This window comes from Haliaeetus albicilla, chromosome 8, assembly GCF_947461875.1.
Source record: "Haliaeetus albicilla chromosome 8, bHalAlb1.1, whole genome shotgun sequence".
In the NCBI taxonomy this organism is placed as follows: domain Eukaryota; kingdom Metazoa; phylum Chordata; class Aves; order Accipitriformes; family Accipitridae; genus Haliaeetus; species Haliaeetus albicilla.
This window is the reverse complement of record NC_091490.1, coordinates 37,629,386-37,657,270: the sequence shown is the minus strand read 5'-3', so window position 1 is coordinate 37,657,270 and position 27,885 is coordinate 37,629,386. Positions and strand designations below refer to the sequence as shown.

The following is a 27,885-nucleotide window of genomic DNA, read 5'->3' as shown; positions in this document are numbered from 1 at the left end:
TTCTGCAAGGTCTAAGTCAGCCACAAAAAAAACTTTGAGATAAGCCTGGTCACCTACAAGCTAATGCTAGAAAATTTCCTTATATTCCCACCTCAATAGCTGTTTTTGATCAAGAACAGTATTTCCACATCCATGCTTATCTCTTGATAATTAAACTAATGCCATGCTAGGCTGATGAATGCTTCCAGTTCTAGGAGTTCATTCATATTTCCCCAAAAGGAGGTGAGAAACAATGAACCAGAACGTTAAATGAGACTGACATTCCATTTTGGTTTAGAAATCCTCAGTAGCAGAAGCAAGGTATTCCAACAGTTAATTAACCTCACTCAAAAATTTGCAGCTTGTTTCTAGCCAAAGTTTTTCTACTGTACCTTCTGGCTACTGCAGCTCATTATTCCATTCCCAGCTAGACTAAAAAGCCCTCTATTATTACACTTCTGCTGCTCCTGTCAGCAGAGACAAACATCTACAACTTCCACTTTGATAAAAGCCTTTTCCATTATACAGTGTGTTTTCCAGTCCCTTCACCATTTTCACGACTCTTCTATAAACCCTCTCCAATTTTCAGCATTCGATCCGCTACCATTTTATTAATGCAAGTTTGTTGCTGGGAAAAGCCTTCCCTTTATTTCAGCTACTCATTCATGTTCTCTCTCTTTCTGCCAATTTTAGAGTGCATGTGATGACCCTGAAAAACAGATTTGATTAGATGAAAGCTAACGTGGTGTAAAAGAGAGGGGAAAAAAATAAAAATCTAACAATGCTCCCTCCCTTCCCCCAGTAGAAATTTGCATAAACAAGTATCACACAGACCCCATAACTGGATAGCTGTAAGGAAAAAAGTAAACAGGGTCCAGAACATAAGACATCCTCTCTATCTCTCTAGAGGAAGTTTCATGGCAAATATTGTCAGTCAAGCTCCGGAACACTAATGAAAAAGCAATAAACTATAATTTTTTAACACCTCACTGTATTTGACAGCTTATGAGACTCCATGTACTTTTCATGCTCCAAAAATAGGATTCTGCAGCAATTTGTCCATGCTAATCTAATGTTGAAGGAGAGCTGGGAAGGGCATTGTATGCCTGATGATGCCAATGCGATTTAAAGAGGGAAACAAAATAGATGAAGGGACTACACCCTTCTTATAAAATAGAGTGGAGGTAGTAACGCAAGAAGAGATTAAGAACATTTTCCCATTCTTGGAATTCAAGCACCAGTCGAAATGCTAGATGCCTGACCAGACAAATAATATTCAAAGCTTGAAAAAGTTCAACTCTCTCAAGGATTAAGCAGGGATGAGTGAGAAAAAAGAAAGTTAAAGACACTTAGCTGGAGTTACATAGTAAGAGAAAAAACAAACAAACAAACAACAATATTCCAAAGGAAAAAATCTGAAGTACTCTCTTAAGTTCAGCAATTTTCAATTTTTCCATAATTACTTTTAACTAGTTCTGGCTGCAGCCACTAACAAGTTTCCTTTTGTTTTCCGCCTTGATCTCTCACCGCCAAGGTTCCCCTCTTCCCAGCCTTTCCTTACTTCCCATTACTACCGCCCTTCACACAGTTCAGTCTGACCAACCTGCATCTGCCCATAGACTAGGTGGTCTTCCATTGCCAACCCCTCCACTCACTCATTGTTTGGGCATATTTAGGAACAGTGTTTCCATTTATGCAGGAACATTCATCTAGGCACTTCACAGATTAACTTTTCTGAGGGCTGAATTCTAACTACCAGCCACCCATCGTCCTAAATACCAAGGGGTGGTAGAGACTCAGATGAATATCTTCCAGCAGCATTGCCTAAAGGAACACCCAAAATCCTACATTAACAGTTCAATTTTCAGCAATGTTAAACAGCTGAATTCTAAATAAAGGCAGCAGGTGCCATGGGAATTTAAATGCCTTACAAACCTGACCACACCACTACAGACATATAAACATGGATGTTAATGCTTTACATTAAGCAAAAATACAAGCTGCTACTTGGCTCATTCCCTGCAAAGCAATCTCTTGATTTTATATTCCTTTATGATCTGGCCATGAGGAAAGCCTTACAAACTCATCACATGCAATCAGTTCAGCAACCAGCCATAATTTACAGTATACACACTTCTCCCATGAGTTTGAAAGTAATAGCCCAGCACCAAAAGGCTTTTATCACCAGCAAAGAGACTTCAGCTAAAGCCCACCATAATAGCTGTCCACTGTCATATGTCAAGAGACTTTGACATGGTGACTTGTCCAAACCATAAGGTATCTTCCAGGTGCCACGAACACAGCACATCAGCAGGAAGCAGAAAAAACCCTGGCTAATTAATACAACTTTGCAGTAGGTTAACATCTCCTTCAAAACTATTTCAAGGAGACGTTAGGTGGACAAAGTGTCTTCCTGCACCTAAATTTGTGCAGAAAGAGCATTTTCAGCAGCCGTCTTAACACCAGCTTTTCTTTGCAGTACACTCCTACTATGACCTAAAGCAGCCAGTATGCCACCATGTATCACTAAGGGGAGAGGAAAAACATAAAACCAACAAAGAACCCCCACAATTTCCCATAGTATCTATAGAAGCTATGTAAATGAAGAATCTGACTGATTATAACAATTCAGTCTTACTCTCATTAATTTTTCCTTCTATTTTAGGCCAGCTATAATCCAAAAATCAGTCATTCTGGATAGATGGGTTTATTTCAGTCCTTTTATACTAAATCATTGGCTCCTGAATTCTGGTCACAAGGCTTCATCACTCTTGCTGCCATTCACCTCTTCTTCACAACAGTTCCAACTTGTGCTCTTCCTCTCCGCTGACGACCTCCTCTCCCTTCCCACCAGCAGCCCCCCCAAACCAGTAAGCCTGTATGACTCCATCCAAACCCAAGGAGTAGTCTCAGCACCACATTCCCAGTTCTGGCACAGCACAGGAAACCGGCATTAGCCATGCCCAGAGGCAGCAAAGCTTACCAGCTCACATGCGAGGCAACTGGGAACCAATGCTAATTGGCACTGGCACACAAACTGTCTCCAGGCCAGAAATAGATCCACCAAACTTCCACCATCTGTTTCCCTGTGCCCAGCAGATCTTGATCCAACTTCTTTAAACCTTGTTTCCTTGCAGGTGGTTCCCTTCCCTCTCTGTCTCGGCAAAGCTTCCAGCAACCCAGGGTCAGAAAATATTCCAGATGTCAAAATTGCAGTGTGGCAAATGTTTTCCATTCACAAATAAATCTCAACCAACAATTTTAAGCTGAACAGCTCACAAAAATATCCAGTTAACACTCACTACCCCAGCAGGTTAACAGATTCTGGGACTGAATTGTACTCTGTTACCTAGCAGTTACAGGAACAAATACTACTCCAAGTATTTCAGTGGCTGGCTGAGAACAGACTGAGCAGATAAAGCAGCAGGCACTCAGTGAGAGCCAGCCCCTGCACAACTATGCACATATGCATCAGAGAAACCTGTGTTCTGAGGAGCCTGAACAGGTACTTCACCCAAATCTTCTTTTTGCCAACTGCTCCAGCAACAGTTATGACTGAAATGTATCTAACCAAATATGTGTACCAGCAGGCAGACATTTTAAAACACTAAAACAAGAATCCTCCATTTCCAGTAAGTAAATGGTTTCAGGTTATCAAATCCAGTGCTCTACACAGAGAGTGCCTTCCTGAGGGAAGGATCAGTTCTTCTACTTCCCTCCTTTGGGTCACAACATCTCAAAGCTTCAGAAGTGTGTCATCTGTTGAGTGGCTCGCAGTCCCCTTGCTGATGAGGACATTTAGCAGGGAGCAGCAGGCATGCCCATAAGCAGGTAGTCACTAGGAGCTGTGAGCTACTCTGCATCTACATCCCTCATTACTGGACAAAGCTTCCAAGGAAGCCAAACTGACCAAGGCAGCAGGGTTTTGTTATTCTTCCCAAAACACAAAAGTTAAAAAGCACATTAAAAACTCAGCAACACAATATCAAGGTATAAATTCCCAAAGACAGCAAGACAGTAGAATGATCATTGTCCTCATTCTTACTGTATTCTCCACATGCACTTATATATGCATGCATGTAAATATTGATAACAGTCATCCACTGTCTCAGCCATTAAACACAAAGCTTAACATCAGGGCATGCAGTGGCGGCCATTTCATGGTAACACGTAAGCTGAAGTTTTTGTGTTTGCCTGTCTCATGATGACATTTAGATAACTTAACTATTCAAAATTGGTCTGTTCTATTGAATTTGGTTAAGTGACATGTACATTTCTTGCATTATCACAAACTAAAGCTTCTGAGGTCTATTCAGTAGTCAGAACAGATTAATTTTTAACCTGTGGAAATTTTGCAAACCATTTCTACTGCAAGTAGAGAACGCACAGACAGTCTCTCACCAGTGGACTGTCCACTCACAATGAAAAATATAGAGACTTGAACTTGGGACTCGATGTGAATAGTCTTGTATTTCTTTTGGTCAAAGTGAATTTCAAGTAGTTCTGGACGCATGAAACTGATTTTTTAAAAGTCGAACAGTGAAACAACACCTAGTTTCAAACCAACCATCACAGCTTTCAGCAGTTTCACAAAACTGCTAGAAAACTGTTCTGTCAACTCGAGGAATTAGTAATGAATTCTGAACATGGCACTTCATGTCTTCAGCACGGTCGTACGACTTGTCATCTGCATGTGAAAAGCCTGGAAGGTGAGCAGCATAACCATGGGTGGAAATGGTTACCCAAGGAACACTTAGACATCAACACAAAAGGTGCACACAGACTCATTAGCCACAAAGCACAGACAAGCCAGCAGATGAAACTAAAAATCACTCTCCTAGCATAAGCTGAGCGCAGCTTCAAGGTCTTACCCCTGCTAGGCATCAACAGGCGCTTCTTCATGTTGCCTGATAGAGCACAAGTGAACAGAAAAGAGAAAAACATCACATCAGCAACCTGAACAGCAGCAGTTTAAAATGTTCTTAATGTTAAAACACAAACAATAAGGTATCAAATTTTTGTAATTATATTTCAGATAAGCCACATAGAAAGTTGAAATCAAAGGTAAAAAATGAGAAAGATTCTCCATATCTCCCTCCCTGCTCAGAGTCACCATTAAACCAACTGCTCCTTTCCCCTGTTAAGGAGAGCTACCCTCCATGTTCTCACTCCCGATAAGACCATTTGAACAGACCCTTTTATCCTCATGTGAAAAAAAGACTGCACTTTCTCTTCCCCGACACTCTCAGGCAAGAGCAACTCTTCAGAACAGAGCCCTGGAGTCTATGCCAGGAACATCCTGCATCTAACTCCCACTTCAAACACCTTCCCCATGCCTTTTATTCTTGAGGAGATGAAGTCCAAACTCCATTGCACAGAGGTGCTCAGTGACAGGGCCAGCAAAAGCAAATGCTCTGGTTCTCTACAAGGCAGGAGGAGGTTTATGCCACACCAGATCTGGCATGTCTGCTTCCCTCAGCTAAGCAGCAGCCTGCCTTTCTTGATGGCATGCAGCCTCTGGCAGCTTTACTGAAAGCCAGGTGATCCACACGTTACAAAGCCACCTGGGAACTGCACTGCTACTACCTACAGGTTAAAAAGCTGTAAACCTCAAAAGAAAAAGGAAACATCACTGAAAAAAGCTACTAAGGTTTTCTTCATACTACTCATTTAAAAATTGAAGGGAAATTTCTCCTTCATTATCCCATTTGCAAGGTTGGACAAGCCAGGCAGAGCTCCACTAGCACAGTAGGTTTACATGCGTGCACCACCCAGGCTGTACACATCATGTGTCTCACCCAGAAGGAGAAATGGGACGAATGACTTTTAAAAAAGGAAAAAAATAACCTGCCTCGAGAATAAGAAACTTGGAATTTATATGAAGGACTACAGTTTTAAATAATCTCCTTGTATACCAAAAGGACAGAAGAAAAAGCATATATAGACAATATACATTCTGCAGAAAAATATTTACCATCCATTCCATTGTGTTGTTCATAACTTCTTTTTCCCAGGATAGTTGGGGATCCATTATTAATGACAGGCGTAAACTTAGCAGGAGTCAGATTGTTGAGAGAACTGGACAAGCTCTTTGCAGGATCTGGTTTTGGAGGACATGGATGAGACTCTGTTGTAAAACAGAAAGGTGGGGTGGTTTTAATTAGTGAAGATACTGGAATTATAAATCTGAAAACAACCTGCAAACTTCTAAGGTGACCAAGTATATGCCCCTTATATGCAAACGATCTCAGTCAATAATTTTGACTGGAGATTGCTATTTATATAAAGCATTTTAAGTATATTTAGGAATTCGCCTCTACTGAAGATGTTAACACCAATGTCATAATATTATCCTAAAATAAGAGCTGATAAGAAAAGCATTTTGAATCTATTTCCAAAACACTGTTCTCCAACAATTTGGGATCATTTTGGGGGTGGTCTATATTAAAAGCCATCTTTGGGCAGCCAGGCAACAACCCTAAACTCTGGGGAAATTACAACCTTGCCAGTTTTGCAAGGTTTGTAAAAAAATATACTATTTCTAAACTGACCAAACAAATTGAGGATTCAAACCACCACCATAAAGAACACACAGTCTGAATTCAAACTTGTGGCCAAGGCAGAGATCAAGCACACGCTGTTCAACGGAAAAGATTTTGAGAAAGTTACAAGCAACAGCAAATGGGAGCTTCAACCGAGTTCTTCTCTCGCAGCCCCAACAGCTGAGTAACATATAACTTAAAGCACACTGAGCACGACACCTCCAAGAACATGTTCTCGCCAGTCCTTCAGCCTCCCTCTATTTCTTTCACTCCCTTCTCCCAGCTCAACAGTCAAATGGAGACCCTGCCACAGCACTAATGAAGTCTTAAAATCTATTGCTACATTCTGTACAACTATTTTAAGCAAGATTTTATCCAACAGCAAAACTTCTCCCTTTATTGGCTTTCTTTCATTGCACTATAGGTATCCAAAGGTTTCTCAGTCTGTGTAGCTCATCAGTATACAGCAGAAATACAACACTCAACAGAGAAGCAGCAAATATTTAATAAGCCTTGAGCCTTACAATATTTCACCAACAAAAATGTTCAAAGAGACATAAAATCAACTCCAGTGTTTCTTATCAGAGTAAAAAGGCAATCAATTTCCTTGTTAATCTGGAAGCCTTCAAAGTACCACTGTCCAAGCTACCTTTCTGTGGTTAGACTCACGTTAGACTGCTGTAACAACCTGAGACATGTCTTCAGGGTATCTCCAGCAACAATAGGGAAAATTATTTTTCATCCATTTGTAGTCAGAGCTGGCATGTCACGTACCATCACTTTAGATGCTTCCAGCACCTAAAACTTACACCAAGGTCCTGGACGGAGCTACCCAGCATGCCCCCACAGATCAGCTGATGAGGCCCAAGTCCTCAAGAAAACAAAACAAAACAAACCCCCAAACAAACAAACAAACTAACAAAAACCACCCCCACCCCCCCAAACCAAGAAGAAAGTAAAGAATGGAAGTATTGTCCCCTTGTCTAGCTCCAGCACAGAACAGCCAGCAGCTGATTCACAAGCTGTGGGACACAGTGCTATCCTAAACCCAAGAGGATTCTTGGAGGACCCGACTGTAGGAACTGTCTCCAGACAGCCCAAAAATTGGAACAGTGGACTGACCAATTGTTCCCAAAACATTATGTTTATGCCTCCATTAGCAGATGGTAACTTATCCCCACATACATCAGAAGCCACAGCAAACACATTCCGCCCTTCACTTGAAATTTCTGATACAGCTCCATGAGCCCAGAGTGGACTGCTGAGCCACTAGGTCTGCCAAATTAAGTAGTAAAAAGGACAAGTTCATGGGGAGGTTTTCACGTTTTCTTTTTTAACCCAGAAACAGCATCTAAATCCAGAACCAAATGGGAAAAGAAATGGTTAGCAGAATTAGCTAGTAGGGTTTTTTGTTTGGTTGGGGTTTTTTGTGTTTGGTGTTGTTTGGTTTTAATACCTAAATACCGGAGTACTGCTTCTAAAGGCTTTCGAACCACTTGCTTTAATAGCAATGGGTTTTCTGATGCCTCAGGTAAACGTGCTGTGCCTGTAAAACAAAGAAAAATAATTAGAGGGTAAAGACATTCAGATATAGCAAAACTAAGTGAATAACTGAAGTGTCCTGAAAGAGCTTTCCAATTAAAAGAAATTTTACAGGTTGCAAGCATGTCTTGGCAACAGGACACAAATGCAGGAGAATGCTAAATGTAATAGCAAACATGAATAATTTAGAACAAACAACTCATGAATTTTCAAAGTTATTTGTCTAGCCTAGAATCAGTTAGAATGCTCTGCAAGTATAGCTAGATTTGGGAAACCAGGAGCTACATGCAAAAGACCATCTCAAGAAGTTGCAACTCAAACTTTATAGGAAAGGAATCCGAAAGGGTTTCTTTGCAAGAAGGTCCCAGAGCAGGTCCCAGCTGCATCACCACTCACATTCTGCTTTGATTGCTGCGCTGTTAATAGGCAGATAGGGATGTCTTGCAGCATGCCAAGGGCGCAAGATATCTCGACATAAACGTCTGGCAATTCTTGTCAGTTTTGTTGTATGGAGATAGAAAGCTTGTCGTGTCTTCATAGCAAACTTGGGACTCCCGCTGTTTCGTACTGGCACACCATGAGGACTCTAAAAAGAAAGAAAAATAAATACGGTTTCTAAAAAATTATTATTAGAAAGTATGGTTTTAAAGAAGAGAAATAATACCATATAAAAATCACTTTCAACTACTGATTCACAGGCCTAAGAACAGAAACAGTATTACAGATGAAAATATTTTCAGCCCAGCTATTCCCCATTTCCCAAATCTTACCCATCAATATTTGGAATTTTCATCCAAAATGTCAAAGGATAAAACAAAGGTAAACATTTTGTTTTCACAGAGAAGTATTTATTTCTGTGCTGTTCCAAGTTTTAAAGGAGGCATCCAAAAGGCAGACCTGAAGAAGTTACCTGATGCTATCACATGATTTAGTGCTTATAGAGTCAATAAAGACTCCCCACCTTTGGGTGCTTATAGTTCCTCTGGATATACAATGCAAACTCCTGATAACAAATCATTTGTAAGAGGGAGAGGAAAATCAGAAAGTAGCTGTATGGCTAAAATATACATCACAAACTCATTTCCCAAAGTAAACTTACAGTATGCAAAAGAATGTTTTTGTCTCAAAGTTGCAGGAATTTGTTTTAATTCTTACTCAGAACTCAATGAATGCATTTACAGAGCTGTCAAATATTCACTGCATGTAATAAAGAATACTACTGAAAGACATTTATTGACTACAGAGCCAAAGCAGTATCTTCTTCATTAAAAACAACTAAGTCAACCAATAAAATAATGCAAGTTTGGGGAGAACAAGGCTTTCCCCTCTCTAACTATTTACATACTTTTTAATTAACAAAAAAAGAGGTATAAGGCTGATGAAGCCTGGCAGTTATCTCAGCAATTAGGTAGCTTCAGAGGGCAAACAGACACCTGGAAAGGACAGAGGTTAAATGAAAGAAACAGAATAGAAAGGGTATGATAGCAAGGACTAGGAGAGAGGAAAGAAATAGTCATCTAAGACCAAAGTTCAACGTGCACTATCCTTCTGTCCATGTGATGCAGCTACTTTTTCCAATCAGCTCAATGTATGATGCTTCCAGATCAAACTTCCACCAAATTCAGAAAAATTCTGAGAATTTTGGTTTTTAAATAAAAGGGGGAAAATTAAACAGAAGCAGCTTATACAATGCTTACTCAAACCTATCCAAAAGGAAGAAGGATTAATTAAAAAAAAAAAAAAAAAAGGATAACATAGAAAAACACGATAAGGAATCTCTAAAAAGCCACTAGCTATTTGGGGTATCTAATTCTGAATGTGCCTTGGGAAAGGGAACAGGTTTCAGGAAATAATGAATTCCTTTATGGAATAAAAAGTCTTCTTCCCCCTACAGCAAAAAACATGGAAACTGAACACCAGAAACACTGGCTAGCATTTCAGTTTTTTCCATCTTCATTAAGTTAACCCATGCATTTGATGGCTCGTTTGCTAAACAAATGATGTTTTTTTCTCTCAGGGCAGTACTTGGCAACATATTACTTATAGCCAAAGTTAACGTGCCAACTTTTGCAAGACATGAAATACCAAACCCAAGGACAACAATGGAGGCTGAAGGCATTCTTTTTGTTGTTAAATATTTAAGAACAGTGAAGAACTAGTGAGATGTCACAGCACCTAGCTTTCCAGACAAGAGCACTGAGCAGTCTGCTTTGCAGATACCTACCAAATTATTGCGGTTTGGTCCTGGTCTCTCCCCATCTAACCGTGTTGGCATTTTCAAGCCACCGTATTTCTTCCAGTACGTCCAACAGGATGCACAGAGGCGACACTGCATGTTAGGGGGACCCCAAGAATACCACTGGTAAGACTGTGTGGCTAGAGATAACAAAGGTGGAAATTATATATATCCTTTAACAGGATCACTTTTCAGAGCTTATTCGCTTTAAAACCATCACAAAAGAAAACCCACAAAGACAGTGCAAAGCTCAAACAGACCTTAAAAAACTGATGATGCTTCACTGTCATCACCACTGTTAACCATACTTGTGATTTCAGCAGAATTAATTACACATATAAACTCCTTTTAAAACATGAACAGAAAAAAACAACTAGTAGGATGGGAAAATTTCCTGCCAATGAAACTGAAAGCTCTCATTTTGCAAGAGTGGTAGCAACAATTTCTGCAGAGCATGGGAGAGAGGGAAGATTGTCTTCAAGAACTCCCCATACATTAATTTTATGACTAAAGAATGTACAAAATCTGTGACTTGACTTCTCATACAGTCCTACATTCCAGTATCTCTAAAGGCTCCCCATAAAGAAGCATAATCATTAGAACTCAGTATATTAATATCAGGCAGCAAACCAATACAATGATATCACATATTTTGAAATCTACCAAAAAAATTATGAAAAAATTGTCAAATTTACACCTTGGTGATTTAAGTCTTTACTCAATAGCTACCTCCAATTATGTAAGACATTTACTAACTCCCCCTTTAATACTTCATAATTCTATTTACAAATGTAACACCAGTAACTAAAAAAAAAAAGAAAAAAAAGAAAAAAAAAGCTTTGCTTAAATGCTGCTGTCAAATTCTGTCCCCCCACCCTTCCAAAGCCTTGTCTCACACCCCCCACCACAACACAGCTTTGACTCTCCTGTTTGCAACACAGCACTCACACTCTCTATGCACAACTGCCATACTGGCATGTCACTTACTATAACAGCTTTCACAGGCCCGTCCTGCTCCTGTGTTCTGTGCCTGCACTCCAGTACCATTTACCACTCCTGGTTTGACATTATTTACATTGATCTGGTTGGGGTTTGGCTTGTTACTTAAAACACAAAGCAAAGAGGAGGACAAACATTAATTGAGGCATGCAATTTCCTACTTGACTTTCAAAAGTATGGCCCAAAACATTTGAAGATTTAAATTTCATTCATCGTGTGGCTTCCAGAACAAGCTGTACTTACCAGCAATCTCACTTCCATGAACACCCTCTCTCCAGTAATATTTAAGTAACACCAATAATAAAAATAACTATAATAATAGTTAGATGCCATTTTCAAGAGTCCAAAACCATTTAAGAACAATAAACCAGTGAGGCCAGGTAGGTATCTTACTATCCCAGACATTCTAATCTAGGTGACAAAAAGATCTCACCTATAGATCTCTCTCAGTCCCCAACATGAGGGATATTTTACTTAAATCTCCAAAAAGGCGGCTGGGGGACAGTGCAGGAGAGGTAGGTAGAGAAAGGGCAAGCCCTGCCTTATTCAGGGAAATATAACCCTAGACTGCAGTCACAAATATTTCCATGTTGTTTTACTGCAAAGGTTTGCATCATGTAGCCACAATTTGAACAAGCATACCCAACACACACATTGAACAAAATCTTCAGACATAGCATATACACAGAGATTTTCATGAATATGAGCCTTCTGGCGAGTCTTAAACTATGGTCCGTGCTTCTAACAGAAAGCATTTAGGTTGCTACTAAATGGAAGAAGTCTGAAAGCCTAATATCCATACAGCAAGAAATGCATTGATGGTTGTCACTAATACATTCTAATATAACAACATTTGAATCACCTCAGCTCATCCCTATACTCTCTTAAAAATGTTGACTCAGGGGAAAAAGGAAAAAAAAAAAAAAGCTACTGGCAGGAGCTGAGAACGGAAGGGCAAACAAAACCTTGGCATAGAGAGCAGTATGGAATAGTACAAAATCTCCGCAGAGGAAGAGGTGTCTGAGGGGGAAAATGAGGCATTCAAAAAAATCTTGGCATGGGAGGGAACAAGAAGGACAGGGAATCAATATTGCAGGGACAGGACTTCTGGGGAATGGAGGAAGATGGGAGAAGTCACACAAGAAGTTTCAGACAAGAATACACAAGGAGCTTATAAAACATGCAAGGACTCCCAGGTGCTGTTAGAAGCTCAGCTTGTAGGAGCAACAAAAAGCAGGCAGCCTTTGGTGCCAACTTTGGAACCTAAGCCTAAATTGTAGTGCTGATTACATTTCCCTCATATTCTCTTACCTGAAGATCAAAGGGAGTGGGCACATTGCTTTTATTTCCAACTAATAAACCCATGATTTGGAATCCACTCATTCAAGAAGAAGTATCTTTAAATGGCTTTCTGAAAACACATTTTCTTACACATCAGTTGCACGCTGACACAGGAGTCACAGTGTTTTCAGTGACCCAGAATACTTAGTACTTTTCACCCTGACTAGTGCTGCAAAAACAGCACTGTGGGAATACGGCCAAATTAATTTCTTTCTAATGGGACATCAATATTAAGTTTCATGTTCTCAGCAATGACCCCTGAAAGCAAAGGAGTTCCGAGCGACTGAATTCTGAAGACAACTGTCCCTCCCAGCTCCAGAACAAACCCAAACGCCACTGGAAAGCTTACACTGCCCTAGAAGCCAGAAGGTCATCCTTCTCCTCATCTGAAAATGTCCGATCAGGCACTGAGATACAGAGCTCAGTGAAGCTCCATTTCTATACAGATAAAATAGATTCTGCTGTGAATGACCCACAAGAACCACACACATGTTGCATAAGGAGGTAAGAGAGTATTTGCCCAGTTCAGGAAAAACTTCTGATAGCATTCTGATGGTGCTCCTCGCTGTAAAGTTTAGGGCCTTTCTGCAGAAGAGAAAGCTTAGGAGGCTAACTGGCACAGAAATACTGTAAATAGTTTGTTCCTTCAGTACACTGAGCAGCCCATACAAAGCCCGAAAGAAGCAGAGAAGAGAAAAAAAAACATAAAGGCATTTAGATTAACAAGCTTGATTAGGTTTTCATCTCCTTTTGCTTATTAATTTGCCCGGCTCTTACAAAGATTAAAGTGTTTCAGAGTGCTTATTAGAGTGGCACAAAGTTCTGACACCACAGATGGCAGGAGATCTGCAGACACATTTAACAAAGGGAAAGTTGAAAGAGGGTACATTCACGCTACCCAGCATTTTGCTCTGGGATGTCACTATAGTAACCTGCTGCAAAAGAACTTTTGCCAGTGAGTCACTAGCAAACTCCTAGTGCAAACATTACCAAGATGCTGCAAAACAAACAGTTGTCACAGATGCACACTGTTACAAGCAGCGTTGCTCAACAGACAGAGCAAAAAGACTGAAGTAAAGAAAACTAAGGTCTTACGGTTCAACATCAGGCACATTGGTTCCCTTCTATACATTGATTTATCCTCTGAAAAAGGTGGTAAAGGAGTCTGAAACCCATCAGTAAAGCACACAAAAAGGTTTTGGGTTTTTTTGAGCAGCATACCGGGAAACCCTGACGTGTCTGGTTGTAAACAGTAAGTTGAGAACAAGACTGCATGCATTGGCATGCACATCCAAAGCACTATGATCCTGTGCAGAAAAGAGGGTGATGGCCTGACTCCGGTTGTCCTCTCTACAACCCTTATCAAACTTGTATTTCAAACACAAGTGAAAGGGATGCATGGGTGAAAGCTGATCACCAAATCACACTGATCACCAGGAGTAACATGCTGTAGTTGGGGCAATAACTTCACTTCAGGATTTTGGAACACTGCAATTAATGTAGCTGCAACAAGCACCAGAAAGCGTCCTACTCCAAAGGTAAGGTCAAGTTTCACAGTGGCAGTAACAATAAAATTTAGGCAGCTAATGTTTTCATCATATGAGAAGCAAAAAGCTCTTAATTGTTGATATGTTAATTAAACTTGTTTGATATTACCAAAGCCTGCTACAGCTATTAACAAGAGAATTAGATGAATAACTGGATGAATCATTAAGCAATTAATGAAGCTGAAGTGAAAGATGCAAATAAGGTAGCGAGAATATTGATGGTGCAGTAAACTATCATTTCCAGTTCTTACATCAAGAATGGAAATCTTTTAAATGGGTTTCAACTGCAGTGAAGCAGTCAGTTATGCTAGAACAGGGATCACGAAGTGCAGATTTCTGGGCTGTATTCTGCAGGAGATCAGTCTCAGCTGAAGAGATTAAGGTGATAAAGCACATGCAGAAAGGAGGTACTGGAAGCCAGCCATCATGGACCAAGGCCCCTGCCCAAAAAAAACCCAACCTGAATATAATCCTGAGCCAAGCAGAACACTGAAATCCGTTCACTATATGACAGGCTAGCACTTGACCCACAGGACAGTGATAAAATGTTAGTTGTTAAAAATAACTATAAACTTAAAACCATCAGTGAATGTTTCCTGTTATTGAAAAAAACATAATTGTGCCAGATGCAATAGAACAATTAAGAAATAAAGCCTCAGAAATAAAAACAATTTTAAACCCTTTGTAAGGAACATTTGTGCCATCTACCTCTAGGAATCTAATGCAAGTGTCTGGATTCCTTATCCAGACAACAGAGAAGTGAGCTCTCATCACAACTCTCCAGGCTACTGTAAATACCCACTTCTAAGAACAGGTCTAATGACTGCTAAACAATGCTTTTTGAAAATGAGAAGCTTTCTCCAACGAAATGCTGAAGATTGCCATTTTAACTAGCACAGCTACAAAAGAAGGAACAGTGTTACACCTTTAAGTTTTCCATGCTGCAATGTACCTCTGCACAATTGATCGGGGAAGGAAAAAAAGTCTTGTTCCTCAGGCAGAGGACAACGAAGAAACAGACAAAGGAATTATCTTCAGCTTGTTAAGCAGTCGCCCCTTGTAGTCATTCAAAGCTTTGACCTATTCCTCCAGTTTCCCTATTCACTTTAAAAAAGAGGCAGGGTAGGGAGAATATTATTGCCCTACTTTACAAATGTTTGCGAGGCAGCATTTGCAGCTTGTAAAAGCACTTTGAAATTCTCAGATAAAATACTGTAAGTAGAATGTATTAATTTACATTTACAGATGTACATTTAAAATTTACATTTTACATCAATACATTTTGGAGACTGGGGATTGTACAGAGCACTTCATTCTTCCCTTTCTGTTCTTAGCCCTTCTGGTATCACTTAGATCAAAGCAAAAGAGAGAAAAGCCACACAAAATTGTATGTCCCAGCCTTCATGATTTGCAGATGTCCTAATCCCAAAAAGCACCAGCTACACAACCAGATCGTCATCACAAAGAAGCAAGTAACTAGCACATATGATGCCCATAAGATCAGTAAAACCAGAATATGACTTCCACAGCAGCTTGAAGAATATGTTTGGGTACACACCAGAAGAAGAAAGAGACTGTGAGACTACATCTGCAACAAGAAAGGTCTCCAAGCCCTGCATTCAGGCTGGCAGATGACAGGATGAAGTGTGTGAGAACATGGAATCTCTGTGCACTCAGGCTTCTGCTGCTGCTTTATTTAACACTACTCCCACTGACAGAGAAATTGCTACAGAAAACAACGAAAAGATTTTTTTTCCAGCATTTCCTGAACGCAGAACTCAACTGATTTTTTACTTTTTCCTTTCACCAGGAAAGCATATTAGTGCTTTTCAACTTAAGGGATGCATAACAAAGCCATACATACAAACATTGGGTTCAGCCACATCACCTACAGAGGTCTGTCCCAAAACCAGGGTTGTTCTTGGAAGGAGCACAGAAATGTTTGTCCAATATCTAGAACAGAAATGTTTTTCCAGTATCTAGGACATTGGTTTAGGACTTGATAACCTCACATCAATCACCTGTATGATTCTCCATGCTTCAGTTACCCACATTATAAATTTGGGGCACAGTCTCAAGTTAAAAAATACCAACTCTAAAGCTTCACGTAGAGCTGTTATTTTTCACTGTGTAGTATGTATGTGACATGAGAAATAACCTTTGAAGACCGCTTCTATTGTTTTTCTTAATATTTTCCTCCCTGCTCCCTAGATTTTCCTATTAACATCACAGGAACAAACGAAGAGTCCTATCAGTGGAAGACAGCCAGAGGGAAAAAAAAAAAAAAAAAAGAAAAAAAAAGATAAAATTGTTTGAGTCTGATATCCTCCAGGGTCTCTCTTTGCAAACAATTTTACACCAGTTATTGTTAGAATAGGTTTCACTCAATCAGCTGATACACTTCTGCGTAGGTCTTGTGACAGCCTACATCAAGTAATTTATCTTCGAGGTGACAAGTGGATCATTATAGTTCAAGCCTCGAAACAGGAATGGGCTCAGTAACATGGTAAGGACAAATCAATAACATTGATATTTAGATCCCTACACCATGTATTGCTATTACAAGCCAAGAATATAATCTTCTTCTGGGTTAAAAGATAATGTAGATGCAATACATTCCCTACGTGCCAGACCTTGTACTGCAACTTGAGTAGAAATAATAAAAAAATCTTAGAAATACTTAATTGTTGCCACATTTGGAGGTATTAATAGCAAAAAAACAGCAGAAGCATTCATGTGGGATTAAATAAGTCATGTATGCGATTGCTACTTTTCCTGACGTGGATATTTAAGGAGGAGAAAAATTTGACACCCATTTTATCAATTAAACAATATGTAAGTTAAGGTATAACATTCACAAAAATCAACCGTGACTGGAAATCAAAGCCAGAGACAAGAATAGCAACTACACGGGCAGAGAGACAGAAGTTTTTTCCTGAAGTAGAGAGGTAAGTTGCTGATTTGATTATATTCTCTAGATAGCAACAAGTATTATCTTGCTGAGATACAGTGTTGAGGGATAAGATACCACTCCAGACAGCTGCCATCATCAAACGAGCACCACAGCCTTTCAAATACAAAGCCCTACCTACATACATTATAATTCAAGAGCAACAGCAACACTACCAGGCTCTCTTGTCTGCAATATTCTTTTGTATCTGCAGTCTAAATTACATTGGCTATTGCTTTACAAGCTTATCACATTGTGAATTCATGCTTAATTTGATGTCCAGTGTCCCCCTGCAGAGTAACACCATCCACAAAAAGCAATATTGTTGAGAAATTGCATGACAAGAAATATATTTGCCTTCACTCTGAATATTACACCTAATTTTTAGTAAATTCACCTGAGAGATATCAACATATTTCAAAGAAAAAAAGAAATCAAGGATCCTCTATTTTCCCAAGAAGTAAGGGAAGTCTTGCAAGCTAAATACATAAAACTCAGTCTTACCTTAAGTAACAGAACACATGGTAGAAATTCAAATATATGTGAAAGGAGATAGCATAAAAGAGTAAAGGAGTTATTGGGGATAATACACGTGGGAATTCATCTGGGAGCAAAAGTTGAAAGGAGGAAGGACAAGGGTGATTCAAGTTCCACATTATAACAACTGTTGCTTGGGTTATCCAGAGGAAATGCAATAGAAGAAACATGTTTTACTAAGAATTTTTATATATTTATCTATACATTATTTTTATATACCATATATAATATGGTAGTTTTAACATATTTTTATATGTATATAAATATTTTTATATAAATGACATTAGGAAACAACCATTCATTGGTGATCCACTGACAACAAAAATTAAGAGAAACAGATATATTACTGAGCAGTTAAATAGCTACCCTTTTGTTCACAACCATGCTGACCTGCTATCAAGTCCCCAACTCCCAGTCCATATAAAAATAAAAATTAGAAGATAAGTAACGGTTGCTTCAGGATGAGAACATTATACAGGAGTAAAGAAACAAGCAACATGACAGCACAGCATCCTAACCAGAAAAGCCCCAAAGGGAAAGCTCTCGGCTGCCCATGGAGGAAACACCCTGTGTTCCAGAAGTGGAAGGTCAGTGTGTGGGAACAGCTTTGTCTTTTACACACTCATAAGCAGCAGCGTAAGCATACTGGGAGGACTGCTGCTTTGTTCTAGCCAGCTTTGAACTACTAAAGCTATCGTGTGTTTTCTTCCACAGGGCTCCTAGTTGTTTTTGTTAGCATCAGGGTGGTTAGCATTAACTCAGCTAAAATGCAAAGGAATTCAAGCCTATTCAAGCATTAGCAGAAGGTTCGTTATATTGGTAACCTAATTTAATAGTTCTCTGATGTGTTTGTTCAACTATGTCTCTCATTACGTAATTAAAGCAAATACATAATACTGGCAGGCCATGGGAACTGCTACACCAGATGCCCTACAACGAAATAGAAAACAAAACAATACCAAAAGATACTTACTAGTTGGGTATATACACTTGTTTTAGCTTGCTTTCCGCTTCTGCTGCTTTCAATCGTTTCTTTAAAAAGAAAAGGAAAAAGTTAGAATAAGAAGAAAATAAGGACTATTTTACTTAAGAGTCAAGTATAGCTGTAAAAACTTTAGCACTTAGTAAACAAGAAGGAAGTTTTCCTTTCACTGAGCAGCTACCACAAAATTCTTTTCCAACAGGAAAATATCCCCTAAAAACAATTGCGGGCATCAAATGACTATGTGCACAGCTTTTCAAAAAAGGCTAAGAGAAGACAATCTACTATTTATAAGGACAAATTCTTCATTCCCATTCACTTCAATGCACATTCATGCATTGTTCCTTCCACAACTCTTCTTTCCCCCACCCCGCCGCCCCTGCAGAGGAAGATCTGACATACCAGCTTGTGTTTCTTCTCCATGATAATATTCACCAACTGGACAATAACAGATACAGCAATGCACCTTCTCTATCATACTTCCTCAACAGCTGAACCAATTCAAAGAGTTTGAAGGAAGATTTGTTTTTTGTTGATAGTCCTCACTTTTGAAGACTGAGTGACACAGGAGATTTTCTTTAAAAGTTAAAAAGGCCAAGAGCTCAACTCAAAACCGATGCACAAGTAAAAGAAACATTCTGAGGTTCAAGCTTCCTCTTTATTGCATAAGCTAAATTAATTTAGCGTGAACTTCTGGAGCCTCTAGTCCAACCTCCTGCTCAAAGCTGGGCCCATGCTCTTCAACATCCATGCTCGTACCAATGGTCTGCATAAAGCCACGACAGTGTTTTCCAGACAAACCAACAGCATGATGATATTCTAGACAAACAGATTAGCTTAACATTTTCTATGCAGCAGCCTCAAGGCACAGTCTAGGAAAATAATTGTAAAGCTAAAGTCAGTATCTTCATAGAAACAGGAAGCACCAAATATGGAATAAAATTGAAGAGTGTGTCACTAAGGAACTGGACAAACATAAAAATCCTTTTTACAGGGACACGACGGACACACACAGAAACAACGAAGTAAAAGTTTCCTGCAAGCGTAAAGCTTGCTTTGATCAGAGGGACAGTCTTAAGCAACAGTTTTCCATTTGACAGTCTGACAGTTCCTCGCCAAAGCTCTCTAGACTCCTAAAGAATTCCCCTCTTCCCTTTTCCTGCAAATAGAAGTCAAGCTATCTTAGAAACAAAGAAAGGAGTTGTCAGGCAAAGGAACAAGGACTGAGAAAACAGAACTTCTGAAAGTTATCCCAAGACTATGGTTACAACTTCAGAGAGCTGCATCCAAAAGCTGACTTCTTTCTGCTGGTGTAGGCAAGCTTCCCAGACTGCTTCTGTTAAATCTCGTCTAGGATAAGAACAGCTACCTGAAAACTATCCTCAAGAAAAACTAAATGAAGCCTTCATGGAGACAATCCTTATCAATCCTACACATTTTGCTGGCAACTGGTGATGGAACTAAAGAGGCTCTCCCTCTGAATACAAACCACAAATTCAAAACTGAACATTTTTCAAACCACCCTACCCAAGTCTTTTTATACAAGAAACCAAAGCATCCAATGATGGGCCTCAAAAAGTGCTGTGACAATGGTTCTCCAAACAGCATCAGAAATCCTCCTCTACCTTCCAGAGAGACACTACCCAAAAAAATCATCCTTCCACAAAATGCACGCTCATGTGCCTTTCTGCTCATCAACTGGAGGCTGTTCCACCCACAGCCTGGACTGAAAACCAGGTCTTCCCTCCCCAGGCAGACTACCATGGGCAGTTACATCAGCAGATCAACAGCCATGGAGCTCATATTCTCCCCAGGAATTATAAGAAAGTCCAACATCAGGTACTGATAAACAGCTTAAAATACTGCTTGATGAACCTTGTACCAGAATTGTATTTCCTTGAGACCTAAGCAGGAAATTCAGGGAACTTCCAGTGGTAGAGAACTGTTTAGTTTTTTGGGTGGGTTTTTTTTTTTTTTTAATTTCCACTAGATTTCTAGATTGTGGGGGGAAAAAAGCTGCAGTTTTCTTGACAAAAGCTCCCAAGGGGACTATCTAGAGTCATTATGTTATGACAGTTTTGGAAATCTATGAATGCAAAAGCTTCATGCAAGTACAAAGCATTACCAGCAGCTGGAATATTCTACTATCCACAATATAAAGTCATTTGCCTTGGAGACATGGTTAATTTAGGGTATTAAGCAACATTTTAGTAAACTGGTGATGAATGTTAACCTCACACCACAGATTTTCTGTGTGATTGATGACCATAGCGCAAGCTCTAAGCTAACAACTGCCATAAGTCACCTGGACCTAGCGATATCCTCCTCTCCTACAGCTGCCTGGGGATCAGCGCAGAGCATGACGTACAGCATACACCTTTATTACAAACTAGTATACCAGGAAAATTGAAGGTTTTCAGAAGGTATCACAATGTACTGGGTAAGAAGAGGTTTGCACTAAGTACCTGCGGCTGTGGGCAATCAATAGACCAGATATGATGAGTTTCCTATTTTCCAACAGTGACTGACTGATACCAGAAGGTACAAAAGAAAAGTGCCTGAAATGTAGTCATGCACAATTTCAGAATAATCCCTTCACAGAGAAAGTGCTTTACTAGGTCCTTTGCCAGTTATTGATTTGTGCCTGAAGCATATTTACACTATAAATTTTTAATGTTGTCTGATGTAGTTATGAATGTCCTCATCCACAGAAAAAAACCCTGAACATTTCTAACTTTTTCTAGTAGTTTGGCCTAAATGAAATCTTTTGTCTTTGAGTTATTTATATATGCACAACTTAAGAGCATATACTTATTTACCTCATCATATTTTCCCCATCTATGAAAGGGAGATATTACCAACTTGTCTATCCAACAAGGACCAAGGGATTAAAATACTAAGCACTGTACATTTGAGCAGGTAAAACATCTGTCCTTTAGATATCTTCTCCCTAGATTTGATATCTTTCATTCTACCCACTGAGCCTGAAAGAGTTTTACAATACGTGATGCATCAGAGCAAATGTTTATTGTCATTTTCTAAAGAGTGAACATTTATAAAAAGGAAGTAACAGAAGAAATCCAGGAACACAGGGGATATTTCAAGGTCTACAATGCAAGAATTGGGTTAGTAGACAACATGGGGACGCCTCAAACATCCTCAAATATTAAGCCTTTATTAGTTGATGATAGGGAAGATAAATTGCATTTTCTGAATTTAGAGAACTTTCATACTGTTTATTCTTTTTCAGAACTCTGAACATACAAGTACTGCTGGGAAGCCCGGGAGATGGGACAGAAAAAGTAATTAGTCCATGATGCATTTGGGAGAAGTGTTTCCAGCTGCTTGTGCTCCAGCAACACATCTCAGCACTGATGTGTGGTACCTACAGTCTCTGTCACTTGCTTGCCAAAACTGCCGTAGTTCGATGTTGCTGTAGGCTTAACAGGAGGTGTTTGGGGATAAAACGTCCTACGTATGTGGAAAAACATTTCTGTGATGTTATTTCTACTTTGCTAGCAACACAGTACTTTATGAAGGCTAGTACATTAAGATGTCACTCACAGCTCTTGGCTAGGTACAAAGAAGGCTTAACAAAGATGTTTTCTATCCACATCACGATTTACCCAGAGCTCCCTCCTTTAAGCTCCCTACCTCATGTAGGCAACTATAAGGGCACTTCCACTTTCTCCAGTATCTTCAGCACTATGCATACATAAAAACTGATTTTCTCTGTCTATTCCTCCTACACTTTTCTAATGGCACTTCCACAAAAGAAACAGAACAGTAGAAATTGATAATATTTGATCTTTTTCTTGGAGTTACATGCTCCTCAAGCACAAATAAAAATGCAAAAAGTAAATTAAAGCCTTCAACCCTCAGAAAGCATATGACTAACTCAAACAGTCATCTGCCAGTGCCATGTCCTGAGTTCTTCTCAATTGCATCTCAACAGTTGGAAAGTGTTGTATTTTAAAGTTTTCAGGACTTCCCCTCATGATATGCAAACCAGTAGAAGCATTCAAAGATCTTAAAAAAAAAAAAAAAAAAAAAATCACCCTGGAATTCGCAACTACATAAGAACACAACCTTTAGTTTGAATGAAAACGTAGGCATACCCAAACATCACATCACCCAAACATCACTCTTGAAGAGTTTTCAAATCACTGGGGGAAGCCACCAAACAGCAGTTACTCAGTGGATGCCATTTCAAATCTTTCTGAATCAGAAATATATGCTCTTGTGAATTGACACAGGAAATCTGTCTCAAGAAAAGGATGCCTTCAAAGAAGACACAGGATACTGAATTTGGAATGCATCTCCCTCCTTTTCTTCAGGACAGCTCTGAAAGGTTGTCTTTGACAGGACAACTCTTGGGATCACTTTGGACAAATGTTCAGGAGCCTACATCAGACCACAAATTCTGCATTGACATTGCAGTAGAATTACTCCTTTTAGCAGTTCTGTTCTTGGAGGGTCAGTCCTCCTCTTGAAATGATTGAACTCCTAATTAAGCTGGTAACCTTAAAAAGCACGGTATAGCTGAAGCCAAACAAAAATTACTGGATAAGAGATCCAAGTGCATACTCCAAAGAAAGTCAATTTGCATGTATCCCAATCACAGTGTCCTACTCACAAGGCAAGGAAGTGCTGTATTAAGCCTTTCGATCCTCGGTATACCAAGCATAAGTATACCTTATTGTTCAGTTCTGAGAAAGGGACTTCTGTTGAAGCCAACTCACAATTTTGCTTCCTCATTGGCAAGAAACAGATGGATTTCTGCTTCAGGATTATGACAGTGCTTTCTTGCTCCAAGAAAGTCTCAAAGGAAACACAGAAGGATGTAAACAGTTCCCAACTAACTGTTTTTCATCAAAGCAGGCAATTGGCTGATGACAAAAAACTTCATTACTATGTTTTGTAACTCACAGAAATAGACAGTTTAAATGGATGTTTTTATGTTCATTCAGCCAAAGATTCTACAAGAATGAGCAAGTTATCAATATTTTTTTTAAAGACAATAACATACAGCCTTGTAATATAATTTAATCATCCTCTTAGGAGGAGGGCAAGTGAAAGTTAAATAAGTCAGGATGCACACTTTTCATATCCTTACTTAACACATTTTCAGTATCTTATGTACAAAAATACTGTTAGACCCAGAACCATTATGCGGTATTAGACTAAGGAAAGAATATACACAGACAAAACACTATGAAGAAACAGATGGAAAAAGTGGTGAGGGATGTACTTTGCCAAAGACTTTGTACACATCAAGTAAAATATAAATTTAATACACCATTATTTCAACTACAACTTCCTATGCTTTCTTTGTGGTGATATACAGATAGCTCTCCCAGGTTTTTTATAAATGTTTAATAGTATTATTTCCTTGTACAAGCTGGGAACTTGAGATGAGGTCTTCAGCTCAGTTCAGACTTAATTGATGCAATATCTCTGTACTGCAATTTCTACCTGTCCGGCTTATACTATCTCCTAAGTGCAGAGCCTCTAATTGGAAGTTTTCCCCAAATCCCACTCCCTGGTACACTGCTGGGCAGCACATGTAAGGTACAGTATAACCATGATAGAAAGCCCATTGCATAGGAATACAGCAAAACAGTATGAGAAACTGTAGGTTTGTTGGTTTTTTTAATTGCTGTAAGAACAAATAATCAAAATCTTCACGCAACTATCCCCTCCGCAATTTTGTCTATGTAATAAGAAAGTTCAAGAAAGTGGAAAAAGCAAACGAATTTAACCATTTCCTAATCAAGGTACAGCTTCTCCAGATGTTTTGCCTTCCCGGCACATAGGCCTGGAAGCAAACACCTGGGACATTATTCCAATCTGCCTCCTACAGTATCCAAGAGTGAACACCAAAGAACCTGCTCCCTACCTCTTATTCCCACCACCACCATTGTTACATACCTCAAGATGGGCAGAAACAGAACTTCATCATTGCAAATGTATCGTGGACTTTCTGAGCAGTATGGAGATGCTTTTTCGTTTAATCTTTCCCAAGAATTCCTACTATTGTTTGCTGGTCTGACTGCACAGGGGTGACATTTTCATGCAACAGCCTAAGATTCTAGTTTTCACTGACTGATAGAAGAATTTTCCTCACTTTTTCTGATACCTACCATATTGCTAGATGGATTTTTATCACTAAAAGAAGTGAGGTGAGATAGAAGATGCGGGGAAGAAGATAAATGGATTCCTCTCAGTGCAAATATTGAGTGTAGTACAGGCTGAGTACACTCAGCTATCATCTCCTGAACAGCTGTAGTCAGACAGTATAGCAGCACTCACTGTATCAATGATACACACAGTTCACAATGGGGAAGGAAATACCATGACCTCATTTCTCCAGCACCCTTTCCCCCCCATGCCGGCTTCCACCATCATCCCACCTTCCTACCACCCATTTCCTTACCAGAAGGAAAAGTTTCAACCAAAGAATGAACTTGGGGAAATATTGCAATGAGGATGCAGTTAATATTTTCTAAAAAAAGTAATATGGAATTGATGCAAAAAAGTTCTCATTTGTCCTGAGGATCCCTCTGTAATCTAAACAGTGTTCTGATCAGAAAGAATATGGTAAAAATCACATTACAGACCAAGGTGCCCAAATATAGCACAAGCCAAGTATTGGTCAATGCCTCAGGCATCTAGTCTTTATCCCAGGCTGAATTTCCAATGAAGCAAGTTAAGGCAGGACATTTTTATAACTCCACTTTTTCTAATACTTCAAATAGGTGCCTAAACATAATGCTGATAATTATAATGAAAAATCCATTACATATTTCTCCCTTCTTTAATTAATTTTCCCATTAAATATTATAAGTAGTTTTCAGCAACTGATACCCTGCAACATTTTGTACGCTGCTTGCATTGTGCTTTCTTTATTTAAGGGACCAAGCATCCTTAGTATTTAAACAAGTAGAGATAAAAATGATTGTAAACACTAGTCAAAGTTGATTCTCAAGTATAACAAGTCTGGGAATTTGAGCCATCAACGCTTCCCAGACAAACATTTTACTTGCATGGGGAGGATGGGGGATCCTCCATGCACCTGCAGTCAAAGTCATGGGCAGGCAGAGGTGGAGAATTAACATGGGTGCCTGTTGTACAGCAACTGCCCACCCCCTCCAATAAAAAGTCAACACTGAAGTTAATGCTGACCTTGAACTCTACAGGCAGAAATTAACCATATTCCCTTCCTCAAACTGCTAAATTCCAAAACAGACACTTGAAAGCTCCAGACAAATAAAGTAGCAGCAAACATAGAAGAAAGCAAAATGCCAATGCTACATGTTTGTATCTACGGAACGGCTGATGAGTTTAGTGACAAGAGATTGTTCAGTGCTTCAGATCATAACAGAACCCACCTATTGGAAAGGCTCAACCCCAAGAGGTAGAATAAAGCAACAATGCTTGGTTTCAAAGGCAAAAAAACCATCTTCTGTTAGAAGGAAAGAGGTGATTCTGACTCTCTTACCTGCTGAACGTATCTGTCTGTAGTTTTCCACATATAGTAATATTCTATTATGCTTGTTAAGGACTTCCATGGGAGCTAAGGACATAAAGGAAAAGCAGCAGTCATTGCAGGGAGCTGGCATACAGCCTCTATGAAATTCACAGGATTCCTCTGACAGACAGTTTATAGCAGAGTCTTGCAACTACTAACCCTCCTAACAAAAAAAGGCAATCAGTGTCTAAATCTCCTAAGGGCATTAGGTGCACATGGGACCCATGTTAAATTAAATGCCTTTTCAAAAAAATGGTGCTTTCAGTGTATAAGTAGAGCAGGTTACAGGTAAATCTTCATGCTGCATTGGCTCCACAGTAAACCATTCAAGGGAGGCACAATGCAGAAGGGAGCCCATTGGCTCAGACTCTCTGCTTGAGCAGCAAAGACTCGAGCAAGAGCCACAACTACAGTAGCACAGTTCTGATTTGCTCGGCTTCTATGGAGCTGGCCCATTAAAAAAAACCCAACCAAACAAAAAAGTAATAACTACTAACAGAATTGTGCCCTGCCAGCTCTTTTCTCTGCATGAGAAGCACGAGGATTTCTGCAGGACCACAGAGAGCGTTGTGCTGTTTCCAAGACCCTCTGTCTAAAAGATTAGAGCATGGGACAAGCAACACAAACCACTTGTTTTGTTCCCGAGGACTCGAACAGCGATACAGTGAAACTTGGCTCTCTTTACAGTGCTCCATTCAATCTGCAGGCTGAGCACCTAGGGTGGAGCTTTGGCCAAACTACAGGACACTTCCCTTGGATGCCCAAGATTCCTTTTTCAAACTTTCAAAAGGCCCTTTCTGAAATCACGTTGTAAAAGTGACTAAATTTTCATGTTTCAGAAGGCCCAGTACTTATTCTCCTTCAAACACAAATTAATCTACAGCAGCTAGGCTGTCACAACACTCTCCTAAATACTCCCTCAGCTGTAGTGGAGCAGATGATTTTAAATTAATGTCTCTAAAGGAAAAGCTATCATCTGTGATTTGAAATTCTGACTGTACAACAGGCTGTCATCAGTATGAGGTCTGCCTTTCCCCAATTTACAGCTAGACACATGCTCCAGTTCAAAGCCCTCTTCAACACAAAGAAAAACACCACAGTTTAGACAAGCTGTAAACCAGCTCTGTCACTGATCAGAACTGGTCACCATGTGGGCCCTCATTTTATATACTTACAAAATCTTGCTGAATGTCAGTGAAATCTTTTCCATATTTTTCTAGTGCTTCCTCAAAGAGGTTTGCCTCTGAAGCAGACCACTCCTCCATCTCATCTCTGCACAGGACTGGCCCACCTTGTGGCACAAGCGCAGAGATTGCCTTGGAAATGTCATAGACATTTTTGTGCAAAGTGTCCATAGCATGGAACTACATGGTTGTAAAAGAGAAAGATAAATGTAAGGACAGGCATCTAGGGGGAAAAAAATGCTTAACAGTGAAACACCAATAACAAAAATTCTGCACCAAGATTTGTGGCTGCAGTATTCTATACCTAACACAAAGTCAGTAAAAACTTGTTCCAACCTCAGACTCACTGTAATTGTCAGCGTACAAGTGTAACATTCACTAACATTAGTGGGGTTTGTGGAATGTGAGCTCTTCCGTATGAATAATTCCTACTTAGCTACTCACCAGCACTATCACTGTAGTACTACTGTTAAGAAAATGCACAGGATAGAGACCCACTCACCCCACAGCTGAGC

At 39.6% G+C, this 27,885-nt stretch overlaps 1 protein-coding gene across 3 annotated transcripts in view; it reads right to left on the bottom strand.

Annotated features, from left to right (window-relative positions):
- Positions 1 to 27,885, bottom strand: part of MTA1 (metastasis associated 1) — an 86,924-nt gene that overhangs the window by 15,864 nt on the left and 43,175 nt on the right. For all 3 annotated transcript variants that reach the window (XM_069789901.1, XM_069789902.1, XM_069789900.1), the window contains exons 9-17: positions 27,362 to 27,550; positions 26,157 to 26,231; positions 18,647 to 18,705; positions 11,287 to 11,402; positions 10,288 to 10,439; positions 8,460 to 8,649; positions 7,978 to 8,067; positions 5,954 to 6,106; positions 4,851 to 4,886 (exon numbers count right to left, since the gene is read on the bottom strand). In XM_069789901.1, coding sequence (XP_069646002.1) covers positions 4,851 to 4,886; positions 5,954 to 6,106; positions 7,978 to 8,067; positions 8,460 to 8,649; positions 10,288 to 10,439; positions 11,287 to 11,402; positions 18,647 to 18,705; positions 26,157 to 26,231; positions 27,362 to 27,550 — 1,060 coding nt within the window. The remainder of the gene's footprint in view (positions 1 to 4,850; positions 4,887 to 5,953; positions 6,107 to 7,977; positions 8,068 to 8,459; positions 8,650 to 10,287; positions 10,440 to 11,286; positions 11,403 to 18,646; positions 18,706 to 26,156; positions 26,232 to 27,361; positions 27,551 to 27,885) is intronic.